The following is a 22,490-nucleotide window of genomic DNA, read 5'->3' as shown; positions in this document are numbered from 1 at the left end:
TGCAGAGTCTCTATGGGAAAGTGGGATTTTATGCATAACAGTAAATTTCAAGAAAAGTTAATGCTGAGAATGGAACTGATTTCACCCAACTGAGTTACTACCACAGAAAACTTGCTGTGCTTGTGGTGCTCTGTTTGTACTGAAGGGCTGAGGTATAATCAGGGTGATTACTTTTCTTGGATAGAAACAAGGGTCAAGTGGACAACCAGGTAACATTTAGGAGTAATGTCTCAAAACATGGTTAGGGAAACACATTTCTAGTATGCCCAAATACATAATTTAATTATATTAAGCTTCATTTTATTACTGAAAATGGTAGATATTCCAATTTGAATATTTTCCTGTATAATTTAATGTTGCTTTAAATCAATTTGTAGAACTCTTTGCAGTCTTTACATGTAGGACTGAAAATAATTTGCAGTCAGAGCTTAGCAAAATCTGTGCACTTCATGTTCCTGCAAACTATCCAAATCTGTTTATACAAGGAAAATGTTTTTTCCGCTGTTGCATCTGAGGTAGGAATCAATATAATGCATTTCACAGGTTTTGAAAAACTGAAAGAAGCAGCATTTAATAAGAGAACTAGGTATTTCCTGAAACATGCACATTCCTGCTACTGAATCTCTCAGTATACAAAATTCTTCATACAAACAAACCATATCCAGCTTTTGTCTAGTTTGAACCCTTCCAGAATGTTTCCAGTTTCCTGAAAATATAAAAATAACATTCAGAGAAGATGGCTTAAATCAGGTTCAAGTGATATTATTATTTTGTTTTACAAGCTTCAAAAAAATGAAATCAGATATTTGAAAGCTTATGCACGCCATGAAGTGAAATCCCTTTTCCTTTTATCTGGATGTGCTTTCAGATAAAATTTCACTCCAAAGAGTGAAATGCCAAAGAACATCATCAATTTCTCTTACAGTTTGCCCTCCAATAAATGTTTTACGTCATAAAGGTTTCATCATGCTTAAACAACTGAAAATTGCAAATAGGCAGTCCTCACTGAATGTACAAAAGCAACTTCCACGTGCTGCAATATACTTTAAGATTCAGAAGATAAAAACATTAGGGCTGTTAAGCAGTAACCAGTTTAACAATTACTGTTTTAGATGAATAATTGTTTCACCATATTATCGTTTTGAAAGGCTTTGACCACCCAGAACCACATACCCAGCAGCTCTTTCCTACCCCGCTGGATCTTTCAGTTCCTGCTACAAGAGCCTGACTGCATAAACAATCGAGTTTGCTCTTGGCACAAAAGTAGGGCAGAGGCTTTGGCTGGGGGACAGGAACAAGCGGCTGGGAGGTGGTGGGAACCTCAGCCTCCAACGGCAAAGAAACTTTTTCCAGCAGCAAATATACTTTAGGTAGTTCTTGCTGTCCCTCATCCGCCTGCAGGCACTTCCATCCCAAATCAGCCGTTTCTGTGGGCACATTTTAAAGGGAGGGGTAGTAACCTCTGCTCATGGACTGAGAACTATAAGAAGTTTTGGGTTTTTTTTAAACAGACTTTTCAAATTAGCTACAGTCTGTGCTTGAGACGTCAAATGTATAACCCTAATTGAGATGAGCACCTTGAGGACACACACCTCAACATCTCCAGGACTAGCAAAATGAAAATTTTCTTGACATTCTAAACCTCTTCTAGCAGATGAGGAAAAATAATTGAAAACTTATGCAATCAATATTATCAACAAGAAGATATTCTCATTTTTCACTCCTTTGATGGATGTTAGCTTTAATATTATCTGTCACATAGTGTTTAAACCATTTGATTGTCTTATCCTTTTTATATTTTATATTTCCAAAGACTTCTGATGAAGCATCATAACTGAATTTAAAATATTCAGGGATACAACAGATTATTTCTCTTTCAGCTATGTGGTAATGAAGCACCATGTTTTATTGCTTCTGTGCTTTGAGGCATGATGGGTCACAGAGAAAAGTACTTATTTTCAGGGAAGTCTTGAGCTGTTTTCTCAAAGAAAGAGAAGCCGATATATTATTGGTGCTATATGAGGCTTTTTGTCCTGATCATTTAAGATAGGAATGAGTTTTGGAAAACATTGCTATTGAATTTGTTTACAATGAGTTCTTATGGCAAATATCACCATCTGTACAAGATAGTTTCTGCACTTGTTACTGACAGGGTATGCCCTTTCTTCTTTAGAGATACATCTCATCAGCAAATCAAGATATATCATTGCAGGCTGCGTCCTCCATGCAGAGATGCAACTCATCCAGCAGGTCACATGCTTAGGCTCCAGTTAGATCTTGCTCACTCAATCTGCTCTGCAGCCTTAGGGAGTGGGACCAATAGACCCTACATGCGCTGCAGCTTATTGCTGATACAAATATAAAATATGAAGATACAATCACCTTTCAATAACAACACATTCAAATTAAAGTATTGTCCTGGTTGCACTTGTTTTAGGTCAGTGTGGTCTGTTCCACCAATACTTTTCAAATTCAAAAGGATTTCAAATTTCAAAAGGATTCAAATACCTTTCGGTGGTTGAAGCTATTTCATGAAGTTTTAAAAGAAATTTAGAATCCTTTAGTTTTGAGATTGCTGCATACATGCAAAGCACACAGGACTTGATGTCAAATGAGAAGATTTTTTAGGGAAATGAAACAGACTTTAACAAAGATAGCTCAAATTCAGTCATTTCAGAGTCCCTCAGAGAATGAAGTCACAATGCAACTTTTGGTTGTTCCCAGGTCTTTGCCCTGCTGTCTGACTTCTTTTGTCTTCAATTCGTAACTTCTGACAGAGTTTTCCATCTTGGTTCTTCTCTGAAAGTCTAAGTTCATTCCCTTCTTTTCCATCCCAGGGCTCTAAAGCTCTCCTTTTCCAGTATTATAAAAGATAACACGCAGCACAGCAGGGTTCAGCAAACCCCATGGGCAAAGTCTAGCAAAGCTCCCTATGGGCTGGGGTTGCTTTGTGTTAGCAAGCTGTTAAGCTTAAATTAAAATTTCCAGATAACTCTGTATTAGACCTCATTCTCCAAAACTTGACAGGGATGTAGTGACCTGTGTTGTTTAAAAGTCTTAGTATAAAGTGTTCTTTGTGATCGAATGCAGTAGAACCCACATGCAGCAAGCACTGCTTGTTCACAGAGGCACTAGATAGCCTTTCCAGAAGTTTGTCTTCGCTGTATGCCATATCCCTGTATGTCCAAAACCAGAAACCTTGGCTTGGGTCCAGTTTTAGGGGGCAAAGTTTAACAAAAAATTTGTAACACCACATCTGCTATTTTTATTCCAGAGGTGCAGTTCAGGGGAGAACATAGAAGGAGAGGGTTTGAAGGATGTTTTTTGTTTGGTTTTAGTTTTGTGGTTAGCTTTATTAAATGACAGTGGTTCTTCAGGCTGGATTCTGTATCTGTTCAATTGGCAGGTATGGCTCAGTGCTTACTTATAATTGGGTAAGGGTTTGTCTTACTTATGCAGTAAATGAATGAAATAAGGGACAGTCCCTTGAAAGAAAGGGTGAGTGGTCACCCTTGGTGTCACAAAAATAGAAAACAGTTGCTGTAGCTTAAAGCCTGAGAAATTTTGCAGGCTGAAGACAGGAAATTGTAAGGTGCTCACCCTTATCTGTGCGTTGCTTATGGTTTTTAATTATGCAATCCCAGAAAGTTATGCAGTATAATGTGGTGAATGCAGCTGTTTCACATGCACCTTCTGCCTGCATTGCTTTGCTTCAGCAGTGTATCTTCAATAAGTATAACTTCTTTAATCTTACATTTTCTCTTTTTCACTGGATATTTTACATAATTCATGCATATTTAGTGCTTGGAGTCTGTTGAAACTGGGATTCATTCAGCACCGAAGACAATAGGGAAAGCAGAGAGCTGATTATGGATCCTCCACTTTCTGCCTGCAGAGGTTAGATGAAACCCCCAGAAATGTAGTGAGGATTCATCTGAGCTGCGGGGTCCTGCCCTGCTTGTGCAGGCAAAGCAATTGTAGGCATGCCTTCACCTGTCTTGGGGACAAGTTCTTTCTCACAGGACTTCAAACCCCCCCACACTGTTGCCTGGGGATGTATTTATTGCCTTCTACAGAGCGAAAAGCTGAAGGGCATTTGGGAAGTCCCACCAAGCAACAAGTATCAATGACCTGCAATAGTTTCCCCAGCTCAGTTACTGTCAGCAGTGAGCGCTGACAAATCAGAACGATGACCTCCGCAAACTGCCTTCAGAAATGATGACAATATTACATTTGCTGCTTGGGTTGCCTTGCTAGGTCTTGAGGACCTGTGTTTTCAAGCTTGTTCTGGTAATCACTAGAGCTAGATACTTTATGAAGAAATGAAAATGGAAATTTTCATTTAAGTGCTGAAGCTTTTCAGTTGGAAAACCAAAAAGCAAAAGGCTTGTGATAAAATTACAAAAATTGTTAGAAGTAGCGTACTCCAAAACTTTTACTTAAATTCTACCCACACACTACAGAAGTGCTTAAAAAATTCCATCAGATCCCCATGGATCTGCAGTCCTTGCTCATTCATCACCAACTCATCTGACTTGCACCCTGTAGCTAAATTTAATACCAGTCCCTCGTGTTCTGTCATGGAACCATACTGTTGTTTGCTTGCTGTTGATGTAAATCTTATTTATTATAACACAGAGAAATGCTGAAAGAGTTGGTTGCTCAGGAGGTTTCTCTTGGTGCTATGAGTTGGATCTTTATATGCTCTGTTGGTAAAATCTTTTTTGATGGCTAGTTTATTTAGGGCGAAGGACTACCTCAAGTACATGGTGTTGGTGCTTTCTATAATTGCTTGGTGTTCTTACAGGCTTCTATCTAACTATATTAGTTAGATATTTGGCAATTAACATACTTTTTATGTGAATCATGGAGTGCTGGAGCAGAGTGGGAAGGTGTCCTTAAGTAGGGTATGAGTACATTATTTTTATGACCTATGTCTATCTTGTGTGGGAGAATGCTGGTTCAAAAGACTTCCACAGGTCCTTTGCCTTCCAGAACTTCTAATTTTTTTTTTCTTTAGGATGTAGAATTTTAACAAGGAACTTGAGATAAAAATTTGGCAGCCAGCTATACTCTACTGAGAACTCCTTCCAATATTTCTTCTCTTCAACAGACTCTTAATTTGCAGATGTCCCAGTTCTGCCACGGGAGCACTCCTGCCTGTGAATATGACCAATCTTAAGGCTGCCAGAACGAAGCCTGAGTGGGATTACATAGAGGAAAACTCTTGAAGGGCCAGAAGAGATCAGAAGTGGCAGAAATGACAGTCAGGATCTTTTTAAGATTAATTCAAACTGGGCTCACATTCCACACATAGAACTTGTTAAGCATTTGAAATTGAGCATGAGCAAAATGCATTGTGCTTCCTTCGCCTTTTCCGTGACATTGTGGATAGGAAAAAGTGAGATGGCTGTTTTGGCCAAAATTGGATCAGGAGGGACTTCAGGTTTTAATCTAGATTTGCACTGTATCAGACAGTTTGGAAGTGAAGTCATGATGTGCCCTGCTGCCCAGTTAGCAATGGAGGCAAAAATGCTTATTTGCACCTGGTTGACTTGTTTCCAGCAAGCAGTGATAGGATTCATATTTCATGCACATATTGCAAGTGAGCAAGGAAGTAGGTGCTGAACTTCAACAAATGTTCTGTGCACACTAGCGTGAAAGAGAGTGAAAATCATTTAGTGTTCCCATTTTTTTATACATATAATAAGAAAGAAATTGTGACGTGGTGCTAGTGATTCATATACAGTGTCTCTTAAGTCAGTATTATGCTCAAAGAAATGGAGCTTGTAGTAGAGGCACTATGTAATGGTATCCTTCAGTTGTATTTGAGGAACAGAGGGAATTTTATAGGATTGACAACACAGTAATTTTCTTTATTTTTTTCCTCTTTTAACTTATTTTGTTTGGATGTCTGATTCTCAGCCAGAAACACGAGCTAGAAGTAATACATCCTTAATTGTTGTTAAATTACAATTCCTTGTTTCCTTCCATGCATAATATCTTTCAGAAATTCTGAAGCCCTTTTTCCCAGAACTCTCTGATTTCCATGATTTTCACCCAAAGTCTTAAATGTAAAAGGCCACTGTAGCGAAAGTGACATGAATAAGCAAACTTGACAGTCAGAACCAAACCATATGCAGAATGAGACAAGAAAGCCTTCATCATCTCTCATCTCGGAGGAGACAGGGACTATTCACCTTCCATTCTCTCCAACATTATTCATGTTATTTAATTTACAACTGCACTTGCACTGTGCTATTCTCCCAAAAATTCATATGACTTTTTCCAGGTGAGGAGGCGCTGCTCTGGCCACCCACTGTCATCCTCTGCCCAGGTTCCCTGGATTCCTCCTCTTGCCTCTTCTCTCATGCTCTGTTCTCTTGCTGGAGACCCTCTCGCTGAGCTTTACCCAGCATCTGAACTCCCCTGCCAGCGCACGGGTTCCCACCGCTTACTAAAGTCCATTCCTTTACTGACTCTCCATGTCACATGATCCTCCCTTTCCTCAGCCATGCACTTGCTCGTCTCCCTTCGTACTCCTAATCAGCTCCATTTCTTCCCAGCCCCAGGTGTTGCATTCAAAATAGAGTAAGTTTCTGGGTGGCTTGTATTTTGGTAAGTAGCTGTTTCTCCCAGCTGTGATTCCTGTCTATGATCCCATTCCTGAGAAGTGCTCCTGAAATTTCTTAGTGCAAGATTTGATCTAAAAATAAATGTTTTCTAACAAAACAAAACTGAAACACAACCAGATTGCTTCAAAATGCTTTAAAAAATAATTTACCAGGAATTTCTTAGCTCTTAGGTTCAGCTCTTTAGTGCAATATAAAAGCTTGCCTATGTGAGAGCCAAAAGTAAATTTAAAAATGCCACCTAGACTTCCTAGCTAACAGATAGTGTGGAAGACAACTTTTTTCCAAACCAGGAAGCCTAAGAAATTTTTTTTCAAATCTAAAAGGAAAAAAGTTCCTGCCAGCCTTTCACACCAAAGTAGAAGCAACCTGATTTTCAGCTTCCGTTTAAACTGGTGGATATTGCAAGAATTTTATAACTTTGAAAACTTGCTGGCTGTTACTGAAATGCCTATATATGGGTTTAAATACCTGCTTTAAGGCACTCCAGTTAGAAAAGATTGGCCTTAAGCAATATAACCAGATGACCAGTTTCATAGTTCCTCCTTGTGCCTTGGCTCAGGAAAGGAAAACACTTCCTCTTCCTTCTGAGGGCCCCAGACTTCCTGTGCCATCTATTTATACAATTGTTGTAATGAACCCCAAGTTAACCACTTCCTTGCCTGGCTTAGTGTTGGCTTTACATCTTTTAAATCTCTTTTCACTTTATGTCTTTATAGTCCCCTTATAACTTTTCTTAAAGGTATCTTCAGAGCTGCTTTTCAGCCAACCCATATTCAGACTACCTTTGTCAAGGTGTTCTGTTGGCCAGATAGCATTCCTTGGAGATAATGATGAAGAGGAGACTTAGGTTAGGCGCTGTTGGCCTTTTTATACCAGATGCAAAGGAAGATTAGATGATCTCAGCCATACAAAAACTGGTTGAAAAGTTTGGGTGGATGAATTTGGAAAGGGGATCACAAGATTTAATGAAAGACCAGTGATTAAAGGCTTTAGTCATACCTCTTTTCATGAAATGAAGAACCCAGAAGCCTATTCAGCATGAAGGCGGGAACAAGTTGTAGCTAGTTGTGTTAAAGCGTTTTACAGTGAGTGTACAGAAGATGGAAGGGAAATTGATAACTGGAAGAACCTGCAGAATTGAGGGCAGTTTCTGGAGGACAGGAGATACCAAGACATTCTGTGGGAAAGGAGCTTTCCAGCCAAAAGGGCTGGAGTCAGAAAGACATGTGGAAGAACTGAGAGTCCATGGTTTGGGATGCAGTTGAAATGGCTGGGCTGGTCATGACAAGCATGAGTGTGTTCAGTTTTATCTGTTGTCTTCAAGGAAATAGCAGGATCTGGACAAAGAGGCAGCAGATAGATTTGCAGAGGGCTTCCTACAGTTGCAGAATTAGGGGCAGCAGGAGGCCTTGCGAGGTCTCTGAGCCCAATGTTTGCCCTATTTTCAGGCTGAAGTGGGGTCAGGTGCTCGCTAGCCAGCTGTGAGGAATGCCTGGGTACTCTGCACTGTGACGCTTCCAGTGATGTGGACACATACTTTCCCTGTGTAGCCTGACTTTGCTGTCTCTGCCTGGCGAGGTTCCCTGAGATCTCTCTCCTCTGCTGCAAAGCAAGCCAGCCACATCTGTCGTCCTTAGGGGACTTGCAGCACAGCTGGTTACCATCTTCTTTACAAGAGAATTTAAAACTTGTAAGACTGCTGCTGTGATGTCTCCAGGCTGTCCATTTGCCAGACCATACCAGTCCCTTTCCTCTGCACTTTCCTTGTAAATCACATTTTCCAGCTCTTCAGCTGTCCTCACAATTTTTCCATGGGACTCTCTGGTATTTTTACATGTTTCTTAGAAAGTGATGGCCCGGCTGGACACAGCAGTCCAGCTAAGGCCTTATGGCACTAAGTACAGCAGAAGAGTTTCTTCCTGCATCTCATATGACACTCTCACTGATAGATCTTAGAAGGACAGGCTTTTTCTGATGCAGTTTTCCACTGTAAAATTGTTATGCAGTCTCTGATTCACTATTATCCAGATTCCTTTGTGTAATTCTGCTGTTTTACAGGCTGTTCCCTATATTGCATTATGTTCACTAGGTTTTTCCTTTCTGTACGTTATGGCTATCATCAGCACAAAGCTGAGGTATTGGCGGTGATGCTGGAGGAGTCGCCCATGGAAGGAGAGCCTGCCCTCCACACCTCTTGCTCCTGTGTCCTGTGAGCTGTGTGAGCACGTTTCTGGGGATGTGGTGTGTTGCCGTGGAGATGACACTTGCCATTCACGTTTCTAATGACTTGAAACAATTCACTTTGCAATTAAAACAAGATCTATCCTGTGATAATCCCGAGGAAAAAGTTACTTACTAAATGAAAGCGGGGAAGGGGGGGCTGGGAAGAGGCGGGAACTGGATTTCATTGTTGTGCTCTGCTCGGGTGGCTCCAGCTTGCTCTGCACTGCCCTGTTCTGCTCAGTTTTGTTTGCAGTGCCCCGTTCTGCATTTGCTCCCTGTCTTAAAAACCAGAGCAAGTTTGCATACAGTTTAGGCTCCATTTTGCCTGGTTGCTGTCATCCAGTGCAGTTGTCTCTGAATAAACGTCCTAGAGTGCACCATTAGTCCAGTTTTTGCTAATGCGCTCCGCAACCAGATGTGGGCCCACTTAATGCCAGTATTTTATTATCCACCGCTGCTTTTCCTTCCCAACCTATAAACCATTGCCACAAGTTCAAGTGTGAAGAAAGCATATGTCCCAGCTACCTGTGCTGCTTTCCTTTTCCATTGTTTGACCAGCCATTAGGTAGGTCATCTAGTAACCTGAGCACTAGCTGCAACATTACTGAACCAGGTTTTTTGTGTTAAACTGATGCTACATGGGCATTTATCCCTGCAGTCCTGGCCAGTGCTGGGCTGGGAACACACTGCTGCCTGGGGGATGGTCCTATTGCCCTGCAGCTGGTAGCAAACTTATGGGCTTTTGGATTTGGAGGGACTTACACGGCACTCGTTGCTGGTGGTATCCGAGCACCTTGCAGTTGTGCATCGAACAACGTGACTAAAGCCTGTCAAGCAGGCTTTGTTCTCATCCTTTCCCCAAGGGGAGAAGCAAGTGCAGCGAGGTCTTGCTTTTACTGTTCTCTTTCCCAATTCAAACAACATATAGTTTCGCTGTTCCTCTGTGCAGAGGTAGGCAGTGCAAAGCAGTGTGCCCTGCTCTCTTGGGGGGAGTCGGCAAATTTGGGGGGTGCCTTGAACCAAGAGGAGCTCATTTCATAGTGCAGGCAGAGAGGGTTGTTGGGCATTGTGTTGTGTTGAAGGGACACAGCCCTTCCCGCATGCTTCCTCTGTTAAGGTCCTTGCAAATAATAATTATAATACAAAAGAAAACAAGTGAGAATAATCCAGCGATCTTTGCTTTCACTCTCTTGATGGCAACGCTGATGTGTAGTGAGGTGGTGCCGCCACTGTGGCTTTTGTGGTGTGGGGGAGGGCCTTCGAGCTCCCCCACCGTGAGTGGGTGCTGAGCAGGTTTGAGGCTCCCCCATCCTTCTCTCTGTGCTTGGCCGCGGCTGGTCAGAGCTCCCAGCCTCACTGGTTCCCCATTTCCTTATCGTAGCTCTCGCTGTCTCTGTGCAGCTGCTTGGGACACATGTTCAGTTCCCTGCTGAATTCTGTCTTAAAATATGAAAGTGCTATCCTTTAATTTTACTGTGTGCCATGGGGATTTGGTCCTTTTTGTCCTGAATGGACTTGGGGGCAAGGTGGGCTGTCAGAGGAGCTGGTACCACTGGGGTGGAGACTGCCTCTCTTTGGGAATGAGCAGCTGGATTTGAATGCATGCAAAGCCCAGCTCCTCAACATGGCCACAAATACCGGTTGTCCTTGAGAGAGGAGATGGTGGAGTTCATCAGGAAAGGTGGCTGGAGGTGGTGGGCTGGGTAGAAGGGGTGCATAATGGTGGGGCCCCTCTGCGCATGCATCCAGCTAGCCTGCACGTGGCTTATGGCCACTCTGTGGAATTTGAGCTGGACTGCAGGCTTCAGTCCAGTCTTGATATGCAGTGCAATGAGTTAGAGGAAGGAGGCCTGTTACAAAATGCTTCTTCTTCTGGTTACCACAGAGACCAGCACAGTTTCGGAGACTGAACTATCCTTGGCAGCAAAAAGTGCTAATTCAGCCTTTCCTCCCACTTACATCAAGGCTTCATTTGGCCTGAAAAGAGCTTTGCAGGGCAATCTGTCTTCTTGCAGGCGCCCTGGGAGAGCAGGAGCTGAGAGGCAAAACAAGGCTGAGAAGACAGTGTTTGGGCACTGGGGTGGGAAGGAGGCTGTGTGGGGGTAGGATGGGGGGCTGCAGGGACAGTCATCAGTCAGGAGGTTCTGAGGAAGCAGGCAGACAAGCGAGGTCTTTGGAAAGTGAAGTAGGAGTGTGAAGACAACTTTGGAAAGAGGAGGAGCAGGGTAGGCTGCAGTAATTCAAGTGGTGGGAGAGAGCACTGATGGCAATGCTTTCCTCCTGCAAAGATGCAGATGGCAAACCCCGGCCATCCTGCTTACCCTCTATGTGTTTTAGGGTCTGAATGTGCACTCTGATGGGGCTGATGCCTTTTTCCAGGTGCCCTTTGGAGTAGCTTAGGGCAAAGCAAACCATCACAGCAAGCTTCGTCTCTCATGAGCTCCAGCCCAGGTGGTGGGCAGAAAGCAGTCCAGGCACATTAAATCCAGAGGATGAACACTGCCATGGGCAGGGCATGAAGGCCGAGCATGCTGCCATCCTGCAGTCAGTGCTGTTAACAGTGCACTCTGGGCTGCCAGGGTGGACTGCTGATCGCAGCTGCGTAAATAATCACAAAACCAGGGATTTCGGAGCAGAGGAAGGTACTGCAGGGAAGATGAACAGAGAAACATGGGAGCAACTAGCTGAACTATTCCAGGTCTGTCCCAGTGCAGCACCATGACTTCAGGATCCTTTCATATGATGGATTAGAGCCGAATGCTTTTTTTCTTGATGTTTTTCCCTGATTCCCAGCCTTCACAGTTGGCATCAAGAAGCAGAAGAGTCTGGGAGGACCAAGACACATTTGCATTAATTGGTGTAAATCAGAAGTCATTCTGATAATACTGAGTTTGTGCTGCTCTAGCAGAGCAGGATCTGGCCTACAGTGTTACAGTCCTGTGAAGTTTTAACCAGTGATTTGTTTCAGCACCTCTGGCTTCACAAAAACATAATCCAGTGTTTGCCCAAGCACTGCTTTCATGCTGAATGCGACGTTTTCCAGTGTTCCAGAATAATAAATCTTGATAAATGCAGGAACACCTGGGAGACAGAAAAGGAAGCTGTACAGGCAGAGCTCTCAGAAACATCATACACGTTTGTTATGAAAATGTGTCTTGCTGTGCCTTTAAGGACATGCAGGTGTAGTTAAAAATGAAAGGTATTTTTGATGTCAGGCCTGAGGGCACTGAAGGCTTCAAATGTGGTTCAGTATGAAAGTGCTGTCCTAATTTCTGGCCTGAGATTTTATTCTTTGGAAAAATTAAGAAGAAACCTTGTTGCTGCTAGGACTCACTGAAGATGTTTTTCTGTGCTCTGCTCACTGTGGTTTATGGCAGCATTTCTCCTGTTTAATCTCTTGGTTTTGCTATATATGCCTTTTAAACAAAAAAGTTCACAGATAGTAAGAAACTAGGCAAACACGAATGGCAGGTAAATAAGCTTGTTCAAACTTTTATCAAAACTTTGTGTGTGTTAATTTTTACAGCCAATAATTGCAATCCAAAAAGAAATTAAAATGTCCTGCCTGTTAGTCAGAGACAAAATGTCTAAAGTGTGGCTGCGTAACAAGTTACTTTGAACTGGAGGCAAAGCTTTAATTTGTTATTAACTAACTGTGTTTCCTGTGCAAAATCTAGCTTTATGCATGTAAAATAGTGCAAGTCGAGCCTGCCATTAGGAAGATCAGGTCTTCCTTTTGATTACCCACTGCTGCTGTATCCCCAGATGTGAACTGTTCCCAGTGTTGCTCTTTTAAGTCAAGAACAACAGTCTTGTGGGTCTGGAAAACATCTACTCTGCACTATTCTGCCCCTGCTCCTTCATGTTCTGCTGCATGTGTAAATGGGGCTTTCCTGGGTTGGTTTCTCTGGGAAAGCCTTTCATCCAGAAAGAGAGCACCTTGCCAGGAAGAGCATGCCCCAGGAAGAGTGATCAGAGCTTTAGTTACCTGTTGCTGTTGCCAGGGGTTTGGATGGTACTTAAGCGCAGTGCTGGAGGAAATGCAGAGCTCTTTCTTCTGGTCAGGATGTCTGTGCTGAGCCATGACAAATCATTTTTCTGTCTTTAGTAGGGCCATTGGTTGAAGTAATGGGGCAGAGCTGCAGGGATGGCAGCTGTTCCTGCCTGGTGAATCCAACAGATTTACTATTTGCACCATTGCATAGATATAATTGCTCTAAAGCTTTGCCTCTGAAGACCTCTAAAACCTTAAGCCTGTGTTTGCCCTCTGCAAGAATCTGTTTCCTGAGATGAGTGGCCAGGGCTGTGCTAGAAACAGGTTTAGTCACAGTTAAAATTCAGCTGGCAAGCTCAGTGTCATGCCTGATGCGTTCACAGTCCTAGCTGTGTGCTGAGCCTCTTGAGCTGTGTTCTCCCTTTGAATCCTGGAAGGGATGCTAACATCTAGATTTAGACATGTCTATCTTGCAATTTCACAGAAAAATTCTGCGTGGATACCACAAAATATAATGTAGTCCAGGGCTTTTGTGCTCAGTAAAAGAGGGAGTACAAACATTAATCTGGCAGAATTCTTTGTTTTTAAAGTCTTTCTTAGCTTTGAAGCCAAGCACACTGATTCAAATGAGAGAGCTCTTCTGTTTGGCTTCAGTGAATCTTTGAGGTTGCCATTTTTGCTGACACTGGCTGGAACGTGTGTGCGTATCTGTTTCTGTTTGTGCTGCAGGAGTCGTACTGCACAGAGCCTGTGGTCAGATGGGCAGTGAGAGCTGGGCTGGCTTTTTCTGGACAGCAGTAGTGGGTTTCTCTGTGACTTTGTTTTTCCTTCTGTGAGGAGCAGTGTTTCTGTGGTAGGAAATCCCAGACCATGACAGCCTCTGTGTTATTGTTTCAGGCATCAGAGGGTGTTCCTGTGAAGTATTTCGAGAACTTGGAGGAACTGATAGAATTTTACAAGAAGGAGAACATGGGTCTGGTATGGCACCTCAAATATCCAGTGCCGCGGGAAGAAGAGGAGGCTGCAGATGAACTGGAGGAGGATGCTGGTAAGAAACCCATGATGTGACTTGGTGATGCAGACCCTTGACACTTACTCTGGACTGGAGATATGCAGTGCAGGCAGGGGGATTAGAGCATGTCATGCAATAAAATGGAGTAGGGCATAGAGAGACCTGAGCTGACAAGAGCTTGAGGCAGTGAGTCATCATGGCTCTGGGGTGGTACTGCATCTGGAACACCATTTTAGCTCACCTGAGGGAACACATTAAGAGTCCCTGCAGAAGTATATTGTATCAGGTGTAGGGCTGACTACTCTGTTGTTCTTCATCTGGATTCAAGCTGGTTTATATCCAGCCTTCTCACATGTCTCTGCACCCCTCTCCCTGCACCGCATCTGTAGGGCCACTGTCTCAGCAGCAGAGATGCTCCCCTAGAGACTTGGAGCATGTCTCTTTGCAGTGCCACACACCTACAGCTGCTGTGGGTCTTGGGTCATCTGAAACTCAGGCCCCCTTTTCTGCTCTGATCTAGAGGACATTTCTAACAGTCATAACTAGAGGGCACAGATCCTGCAGTGGCAGACAGTCTAACTCTATGGGTAGAGGCAGATGTATGATGAAGTGTGACTGGCATCATCCCAACTATTTTATATGAAATGTCACTGTGGGTTCCTGACACTCACCGTTCTTGGATCATTCCTTGGCTTTTTCCTGGATCATCCCTTGGATCTATCATTGTTCTCCTGAATCCCAGGGGAAGGTCATGCCCACAGAGCCATCCTTCCTGTCCTTTCTGACGTCTGTCCAGAAATGATGAGCACTACAGTAAAACTTGTCTGAAGGACGTAGTCCCTGTGACAGGCAAACAGGCATGTGCACTAAAGCAGATTGATGTGCCTGTGTACATTTATGCAATCCAATGGATGTCCAGTAGGAGCTGGAAGATTTTGGTATGCAATTCTTATGAAGAAACAGAACAAAATTTTGCAAAGCTGCTCAGGAAAGATGTTCCTGTTTTTTGGCCAGCTGCACTGAGTCTCCAGCTCTCAGGGCAGGGAAGGGAACTACAGCAAAAGTAATACACAGAGAGGTGAGCAGCAGGGAATGACGCTCTAGCCAAGACTAAGAGCCTTTAGCTGAAGAGATATTAGCACTGGGGCTGGGCTGTTCACATACAGAATTTAATTTTGTTAAGGCACTCTGGTGCCATCGTGCTGGAGCCATGTAGGGCCTATAGATGTCTGGCTATCTCACATGTAGAATTGCAGAGGTGGAAGATGAGCACCCAGATACCCTGAAGATGCACCACCCAGCTGTGCCATTGCTCAGTACTGTGGTGGCTCTGTATCACAGTTTCTTCCCAGGAGCAATGGATCAGCTTTGGGTATCTTTTTATAATGAAAGTTCCACTATTAGGAAATAAGCAAACAAAACCTCACAACTCAACTAGTTACATATAAAAAAGTGTTAGAGCAATTGGTATGAAAAGAAAGGCAACCATGACTGGGATAAACGGAGATGAACCCACTCTTCTCCCAGGAGAGGGAGGTATGCTGAGCAGCAGGGTGACAGAGAAGGAGAACCCTTTATGCTTCCAACCTGATGGCCACAAGACAAGGCAGGGTACTCAGCCCCTCTGTACTGGATTATGGGCTCTATTTTCTCCATCTGTGTTTGCTTACTTTAGCTGTTCACTTCTTTCCATTAGCAGCTTCTGGTGCTCTTTCCATCATGCCCCTCCATCCATTCTGCCCCAGTAGCAGATCTCCATGATAATGGTAACGATATGGTTGAGGTACAGCTACGCTCTAAGTGTTATATTCAAGGTAACTAATTAACCTTCATAGCTGCTGTGCAGATGGAACGGTCAAACTGACTCGGATGAGATTACACTGCTGGGCAGAGGCATACGCTGCCGGCACACAAGGTCCGAGCCTGGCAGCTCAGCCTGCTGGTCTCACACCCCTGACATCCCTGAGAACAGGGCTGGGCCAGTATTGAGCGCTGAGCTTTCCAGCTCGGAAAGCAGAGGCCCTTCAGAAGGGATGGTTTCTGCAGTGACTGCCACTGTGATGCAGATTCTGCCCTGCCTGTGGGTGAAGGGCAGGAGGTCAAATTGCCATGCTGGGATGACTGTGCCTTTCCTTTCCTCCTTGCCAGACCTCGTACCCACGCCTCCTATCCTGCCCCCACGCAACATCCTCATGGTATTGCCGAGCAGCGAGACAAAGGAGATATCTTCTCTCCCTGAAAACTCCAGGGTGGCAGATGTTAATAAACTGTCCCTTTCTGAGACACTACTCCAGCGACTGCAGTACCAGGACACAAGCAGGTGAGGATGGCAAGTCACAGGGCTGCAGAATCAGCCTTCAGCCCAGCTCTGTGGTTTCTGGGCCTTTCTGGGACAGCTGAGGACCTATTTGATTCAGCAAAACTACTCCTTATTTACACTACCAAATGAAGAACAGAATCAGATTTACAGTGTGTTTGCTACTCTTGACAGTCCAGCTGTCACCTAGAAAAAAATACTTTTCTGAAGTATTAAGATCACCAGTAGACTTTCTCCACTGAGGTATAGCTTTCTAATATAAGGGATGGTAATATCTGAGAGAACTTGGTGTATTAGCCATGTGCCTAAACTACAGATTGTATCAGAAAGCACCAGCCAGTCCTCAAAAAGAATAAACTTGTGTGTGGATTTCCAGATGCTCATACTTACTGATTTACTCCAGCTACAGGTCTGACTCACATTGTCCCATGTGCTACCTGGACATGCACTGAAGCCTTAGAGGAAGTCGCATGGCATTTAATGACCAGATCTGCAAAGTTTAAAAATAAAATAAAATAATAAAATCAGAAGGCATGCCTGTTGGCAGGGCAGTGGGAGGCTGTGAGCAAACAGTGGTAGTGCATGGCAGCACAAGTCCTGTTGTGGTGGCCTAGTAGCAGCTGGCTGCCTGGGAGAAACCCGGTTTTGTTCATCTGCCTGCACTATTTCATCTGATAAGCAGCCAGCTGGGACTTTCTGCATTTGTCAGGGCACAAGACAGCACATACGGTCTGCCTGGTTCATCCTTCCTTGTGGTGCTGGAGTCCAGGCACCACAGAGACAAGGAGGAGGGGAGCATCTTGTACAGCTCTGTGGTCTCAGCCCCACTAAAACTGTTTTGGATTGTTTGGCATAACACCTTCAAACTGGGACTTGGTGAGGTGAAAGGGAGTCTTCATGTCCCCAGAGCCCCTGAGCTGCTGACTGTTAACAATCTCACAGCAGCCTGGCTTTACCTGCCAAGGCTAATGATCCCACCATGACTTTGGCAAAGCCAGGCATCACAAGACTTTCCCTGACATGGTGGTTCAGCAGTCATGGAGGAGGGGATTTAGGGTGGGGAATAAGGAAGAGGAGAAGGTGTCAACAGTGTGTGTGGGATCCATGATCCAGAGAGAAGAGCTGGCTTTTGACCTGTCTGATTTTTTCACAGTGTCTCCGACGAGCATCTTAAACTCATCCAGGATTACCTGCGAGTTCACATCATCAGTGACTTTGAGATGGTGCAGACTGGCTCAGGCAGTCTTCCTCAACTGAAGAAACTACTTACACTTCTTTGCAAAGGACTCTTCAGGTAACTAGAGGCTGGTTTTCAGAGATCAGAGCGTAATGCCGTCACACTATAGTCTAATATAGGTTCCACATGCATGCATTCAGAACCTGTATTTCTGGTATAGGAAATTGGCTTACCCTCAAACCCAATATATTTAGATCTCACGACCTGTGATTCTGGTCCAAAGATGTGAAATCTATATAAAAAGACATAGCTCTGACAGTGAAGTTTCCCTGTAGGCGGTTTCAGTCAGTAGAGTATTATTTTTTATGCTTTGTTTAGAAAGAAACAAAACAAAAAAGTGCACTAACTGATTAACTGCATAATTTGGTAATGCATAAATGACACCCACAGAATTGTCAACCACAAGTCGTTTATGGAAACAAGCACATATTGGTGTATAGCTATGTTTTAAACACTGGTTTTCCTTCCCACTAATGCACTGTGAACCTGGAGTGATTCCACTGATGTCGGTGAAGTCCAGCTCAAATGAAAGGAGAAACAAGTCTAGACTCTACAAATTTTACCTTTCTAATTCATAGACCTTCCAGGTCCCAGATAGGAAGACTCCAACAGGGAAGTAAAACCTTGCAGAGCTCCCTCTTTCTCTGGTGGAAGGATGTGATTTCCCCCCCTTGCTGCTTGTAAGCAAACAAGGAGATTAATCCACACTTCCACAGAAATCTTAGAGCACTCTATGGCAGAGGGCACATACTTCCACACTTGTATCTGTGGCTCGCAATATCCTTCTCTCCAGTGCATTTAGAAGTGAGGCTGGTAGTGCTACTGGCCTGATCTTGTTCTCCTAGAGCTCACCAAGGCTGAAGAAAGGGCTAAAATGAGGGGTGGATACTGTTGATTTGCTTGTCATGGAAGGCAGGGAGTGAGTGAGGTGCTCAGCTGCTTGGGACCACAATTACTCCTCTGAAGCAGTGGGCACTGTGCACGTTTTACCAGGCAAAGTGGGAGGAATATGCAGCCCTGGTCCTTTGGCCAGAAGCCAGCTGCCCACAGACAAGCCCCTGGCAGGACTGAGGACAGGTTGTGCAAAGAGCTGCCCTTTTTCTTCTGTGCCCTGCTTGAGGGTTTTGCTTCTCTACATCCACAGAGGGGGAGACCCAGGTGGCCAGCTAAGAATAAACCTGAACAATGGAAACTAAAACCTAATGAAATCACAAGTGAGAGTTTTGTGTTACTAAAATACCTCCAGTACTGCTGTTCTGATGATGGCCAGCTTTTTCCATTTCCAACTTCTTATTCTACTTCACCTTATCTGGGTTTTACAACCCTACTCCTCATAAATGTACACGGGATGGCAAGAAAGGAGATGAAACAGGTCTACAATCCTCTCAAGTGCCAGGACACCTTTTACATTTCCAGATTTTCTGTAGGTTTTTTTGGTGACTGGACTTTGCAAAGTGTCATCCTAGAACAGAGCTGGGTGAGGAGTTCTGCTGGTGGAAGCCTGCTGAGCACAGGAACACTGCACCACCATGAACACAGCAAAGGGCAAGCTGCCTGCCCTCTGTCCTTCTGGTGGCTGCATGGAAATGTACGTCCTCTTGCAGTTCTTCCCCCATGCCCCCTTCCCCAGCATTTTTCTCCCCCTACCTGCATCATTTCAGTTAGATGGAGCTGCCTTCTCAATTTTTTTGTGAAGGTCCACAACTGCAGGCTGTTTTCAGTCCCAGTCAGATCTCTCTGAGGAACTTCTCCCCCTCTATTCGGATTGTGCCATGAATCTCTACCATCCAGCCAAACCATTTGCTTAGCTTCAGCTGGCTAATAGTCAGATGCTTGGGTATCTTATAGTTTTCTGCAGTCTTAATCTCCAAGGTTGTCTGAGGTTTTAGCTTACTTCCCTTATCAGACTTCTGAACTCAAATTTAATCAGCAGCTTACCTAAAAGTAGTTTTTATTTTCCTCCTCTTTCTTCAGCTGCGCAGGGATTCCAACTGAATGTACGGGTAATTCCTGGGCTGCTTCTCAGTGGCTGTGTCCTTTTTCTTAATAATGTTCAATTTCACAATATTTGAGAATAGGTTAAAAAACCAAACAAGCAACAAGAAGAAATGTTAATTGGCACAGCTTGAGCTCTTTCACTGGAGTTGAAGCTCCTTTGAATTTCCTGGCATTGCCAAGGGTTAAGAGTGTGCAGGCAGAGCTGTGGCTGAGCTGACCCTAGCTGTTTGTGAGCCACACTGATTTGCTGTGAATCTGAGGTTTTTGCAATGCTGTATGCTGGCTTCTTCCAACCTCCCAGAGCCCAGCTGTGCCATCTTTTAGGGTCACTGTCAGACACACTGCTGTCACTGTGAAAAATGAGCATCCCAATGCCCTTTTGCTGACTCACTTCTGTGTTTTGATACTGGGCTGTGGATAAGCACTGACTGCCAATGTTAGCAAGGTAGACAGGATGCATGCTGGAGCTGCTCAGTGATTAGGAGAAGAAAAGAGCTTATAGTGAGCTGTGGAGTTGGGCCAACTGTTTGTGAACAGTCTGTGCTTTTGCAGTTCATGTATTATCCATGGACAGGTGCAGGACCCATTTCTGACCACGAAGCTCAAGCACAGCTGGGCCACAGCAGACCGGGAGTGCAGAGTTTGTGATCTCTTCCCTTCACCCTCCTCACCACTGATCCCTGTTTAATTCAGCAAGGACCAGACCCCACAGTGCATTAGAGACAGTGAAAGCTGCTTTTAACTCTGCTGGAAGCTGCCATTACCTTCTAGGGTTAGCTGTGGCCAAGGGGGTCAGGACAGCCATGGCACATCTTATCAGAGCCCGGGAGGCAATGGGGCAAGCACTCTTGGGAGAGGCTGTTCACTCTGGCAGCTCAGATAATAAAAATGAAACAAAACAGACACTTGTAAGGCTGATGGGTACTTTTGTGAAGCATTCAGTGCTAAAACAAATTGACATACAAGGGTTTCCTTAGTCAGGGGAATCCTCCAGGGCCGGGAAAGCTGACTCATGGAGAGCTTGGTGCCAGTGCAGTGAAGAGCGGGGACTACCCATGTAAGTGGACTTTGTTCAGAGTTTCCTACCAGCTTTAAGTGAAAAACACTAATAGTGGCCTATTCAGCCTGCTACTACCCGAAGCCATTGTTTGGTCATCAATCACTGCTCTGCATGCTCCTGTTTATTCTCCCTCACTGGATAATTTGCACGCAGAGGTTTTAAGGCAGCTTTTCAAGCACTTGTGATATCAGCGCTTGTGCAATCATGTGTGGACACACAGGCTTCTGACACTTCACTGAAGATCACTACATATATTTCCTTTATACTAAACAAAAGGAGTTATAAGTGCAATTAAACCACTTTGTGGTTTTGTTGAGTTGGAATGCCTGCAGATGCTCTTCCTCAGTCCTCACACACATGCTACATGTTGCACTGTACAGTAAACAGAGGGCAGTATTCCCATGAGAAATCATTCCTGAACTGCTTCAAGCAGCTGCTGCTCTGTGTTTTCAAGAGATGGCCTACACGTCCCACACTCTTGGTCACAGTAAATATCCTCTCATTCTTTTCAAACTGAACTTCACCCAATGCTCCTGCAACTGCCTGCAGCCGCCTGGGCCTGACTCCATGGCTGCAAAAATCAATGGGAGTCTTGGGTCTGGGGCCAGAGCCATTTGCAGTGACACTGGTCCAGGGTGATCCAAAGCTGAATAGTGGTGTTGGAGGACCAAGTTTAGCAGATCCGGATTTCTACAAGTGTCTTGTACTTCTGTGTGCCCCATGGCAACTCTTTCAGACTGAAATTTCAAGCACGAGTGCTTAATTTAGGCAATTAATCATCCATGGTTCAGCACCTGGACAAATATCTAATCTTCAGACAGTCAGGCATATTTTCACTTTGGAGCACTTTCCCCAACAAACAGGGAGTAAAATCTGGTCCATTCAGACTTAGGAAAGTGAGGGAAATCATTAATATCCACTGTTGACTAGGCACAATGCAAGCATCCTAGTGCTGCTCCCCACTATCACCTTCCTTTTGACCTGCGCTCCCTAGCTGCTCTTTCCGTGATAAGTCTTGTCATTATTGGAGCGTGGCTTCTGTGCCAAATTCATACAACAGTGTTTTGACAAATGAGCATCCTGTGGAATCTAACTGGGAAATGCTGAAGGAATCTCGTTCTAACCCGCAAACGGTTCCCGTTCAAGAGATTAAAGGCTGGCTTTTCCATCCCCTTTCTGCGCCTATTCCCTCTTTGTCATGTGAGCTGAAAAATCTAAAAATTAGTTTCCTCTTCACGCAGCATCCCCAGAATACTGCATCAGCCTTGGCAGCTGCACAAGATCTGTGCAAAACTGAGCTGCTCCTGCTGCTGCGGCATTCATAGACACCAAACTTTGCTGAGGTTTGAGATTTTTGAGTGCACTTTGATCTTTGAGTTGGCATAGTCGGGTTGATGCTGGTTTTATGCAGTGTCCTCAGGTTTGGCGCAGACTGGGACATCTTTCTGGGGAGATTTAGGAAGTTACCACCTCCAAAGCAAAAACTGAGGAACAGCCAGTAAGCCCATGCTTCAGCCATTGCAAGGCAAGGTCAGCTGCCTAACTTTAAGCTGCCTTCATTGGCAGTGTCACTAAGGCAGCTGAGGAGTGCCCTCATCACCCATCACACCAACTCAGAGGGCAGTAAGCAGCAGAGTACAAGAGCATGACACATGGCGAGAGCAGGCCTGGTGTGAATGTGTGCCTGTAGTCTCTGCTGCCTCGCTTTGTCCAAAGAGACCAAGTGCTAACCTACCCAGGTACCTGACTGCAGCCTTAGACCTCTACCATGTCTTTGTTCCCAGTGAAGCCTCTAGGACTCTCCCATCTTTGGAATCCATCCAGAAAGTGTTTGAGCAGCAGCTGCACCCTGGTATCCATCAGCGCTCACAAGTAAGTTGGCTGGAAGGTGGGAAAAGGAGAAGAGAGTGTGGGTGGCTGTCAACGTGGAGGGAGGGAAGGGTTCTGGTTGCACAGCAGTGACTGGTGGGATTCAGGTGATCAGTTCCTACTTCTGTTCTCTCTAGCCTCTTTC

The 22,490-nt window shown here is 44.5% G+C and overlaps 1 protein-coding gene across 6 annotated transcripts in view; it reads left to right on the top strand.

Moving 5' to 3' along the window:
- The window catches only part of INPP5D (inositol polyphosphate-5-phosphatase D), a 65,373-nt gene that overhangs the window by 17,258 nt on the left and 25,625 nt on the right, over positions 1-22,490 (top strand). For all 6 annotated transcript variants that reach the window (XM_075032078.1, XM_075032079.1, XM_075032080.1 and 3 more), the window contains 4 exons: positions 13,750-13,900; positions 16,013-16,184; positions 17,335-17,475; positions 22,261-22,348. In XM_075032078.1, coding sequence (XP_074888179.1) covers positions 13,750-13,900; positions 16,013-16,184; positions 17,335-17,475; positions 22,261-22,348 — 552 coding nt within the window. The remainder of the gene's footprint in view (positions 1-13,749; positions 13,901-16,012; positions 16,185-17,334; positions 17,476-22,260; positions 22,349-22,490) is intronic.

The sequence above is a fragment of the Buteo buteo genome, chromosome 7 (genome assembly GCF_964188355.1).
Source record: "Buteo buteo chromosome 7, bButBut1.hap1.1, whole genome shotgun sequence".
In the NCBI taxonomy this organism is placed as follows: Eukaryota; Metazoa; Chordata; class Aves; order Accipitriformes; family Accipitridae; genus Buteo; species Buteo buteo.
This window is presented reverse-complemented; position numbering and strand designations above follow the sequence as displayed.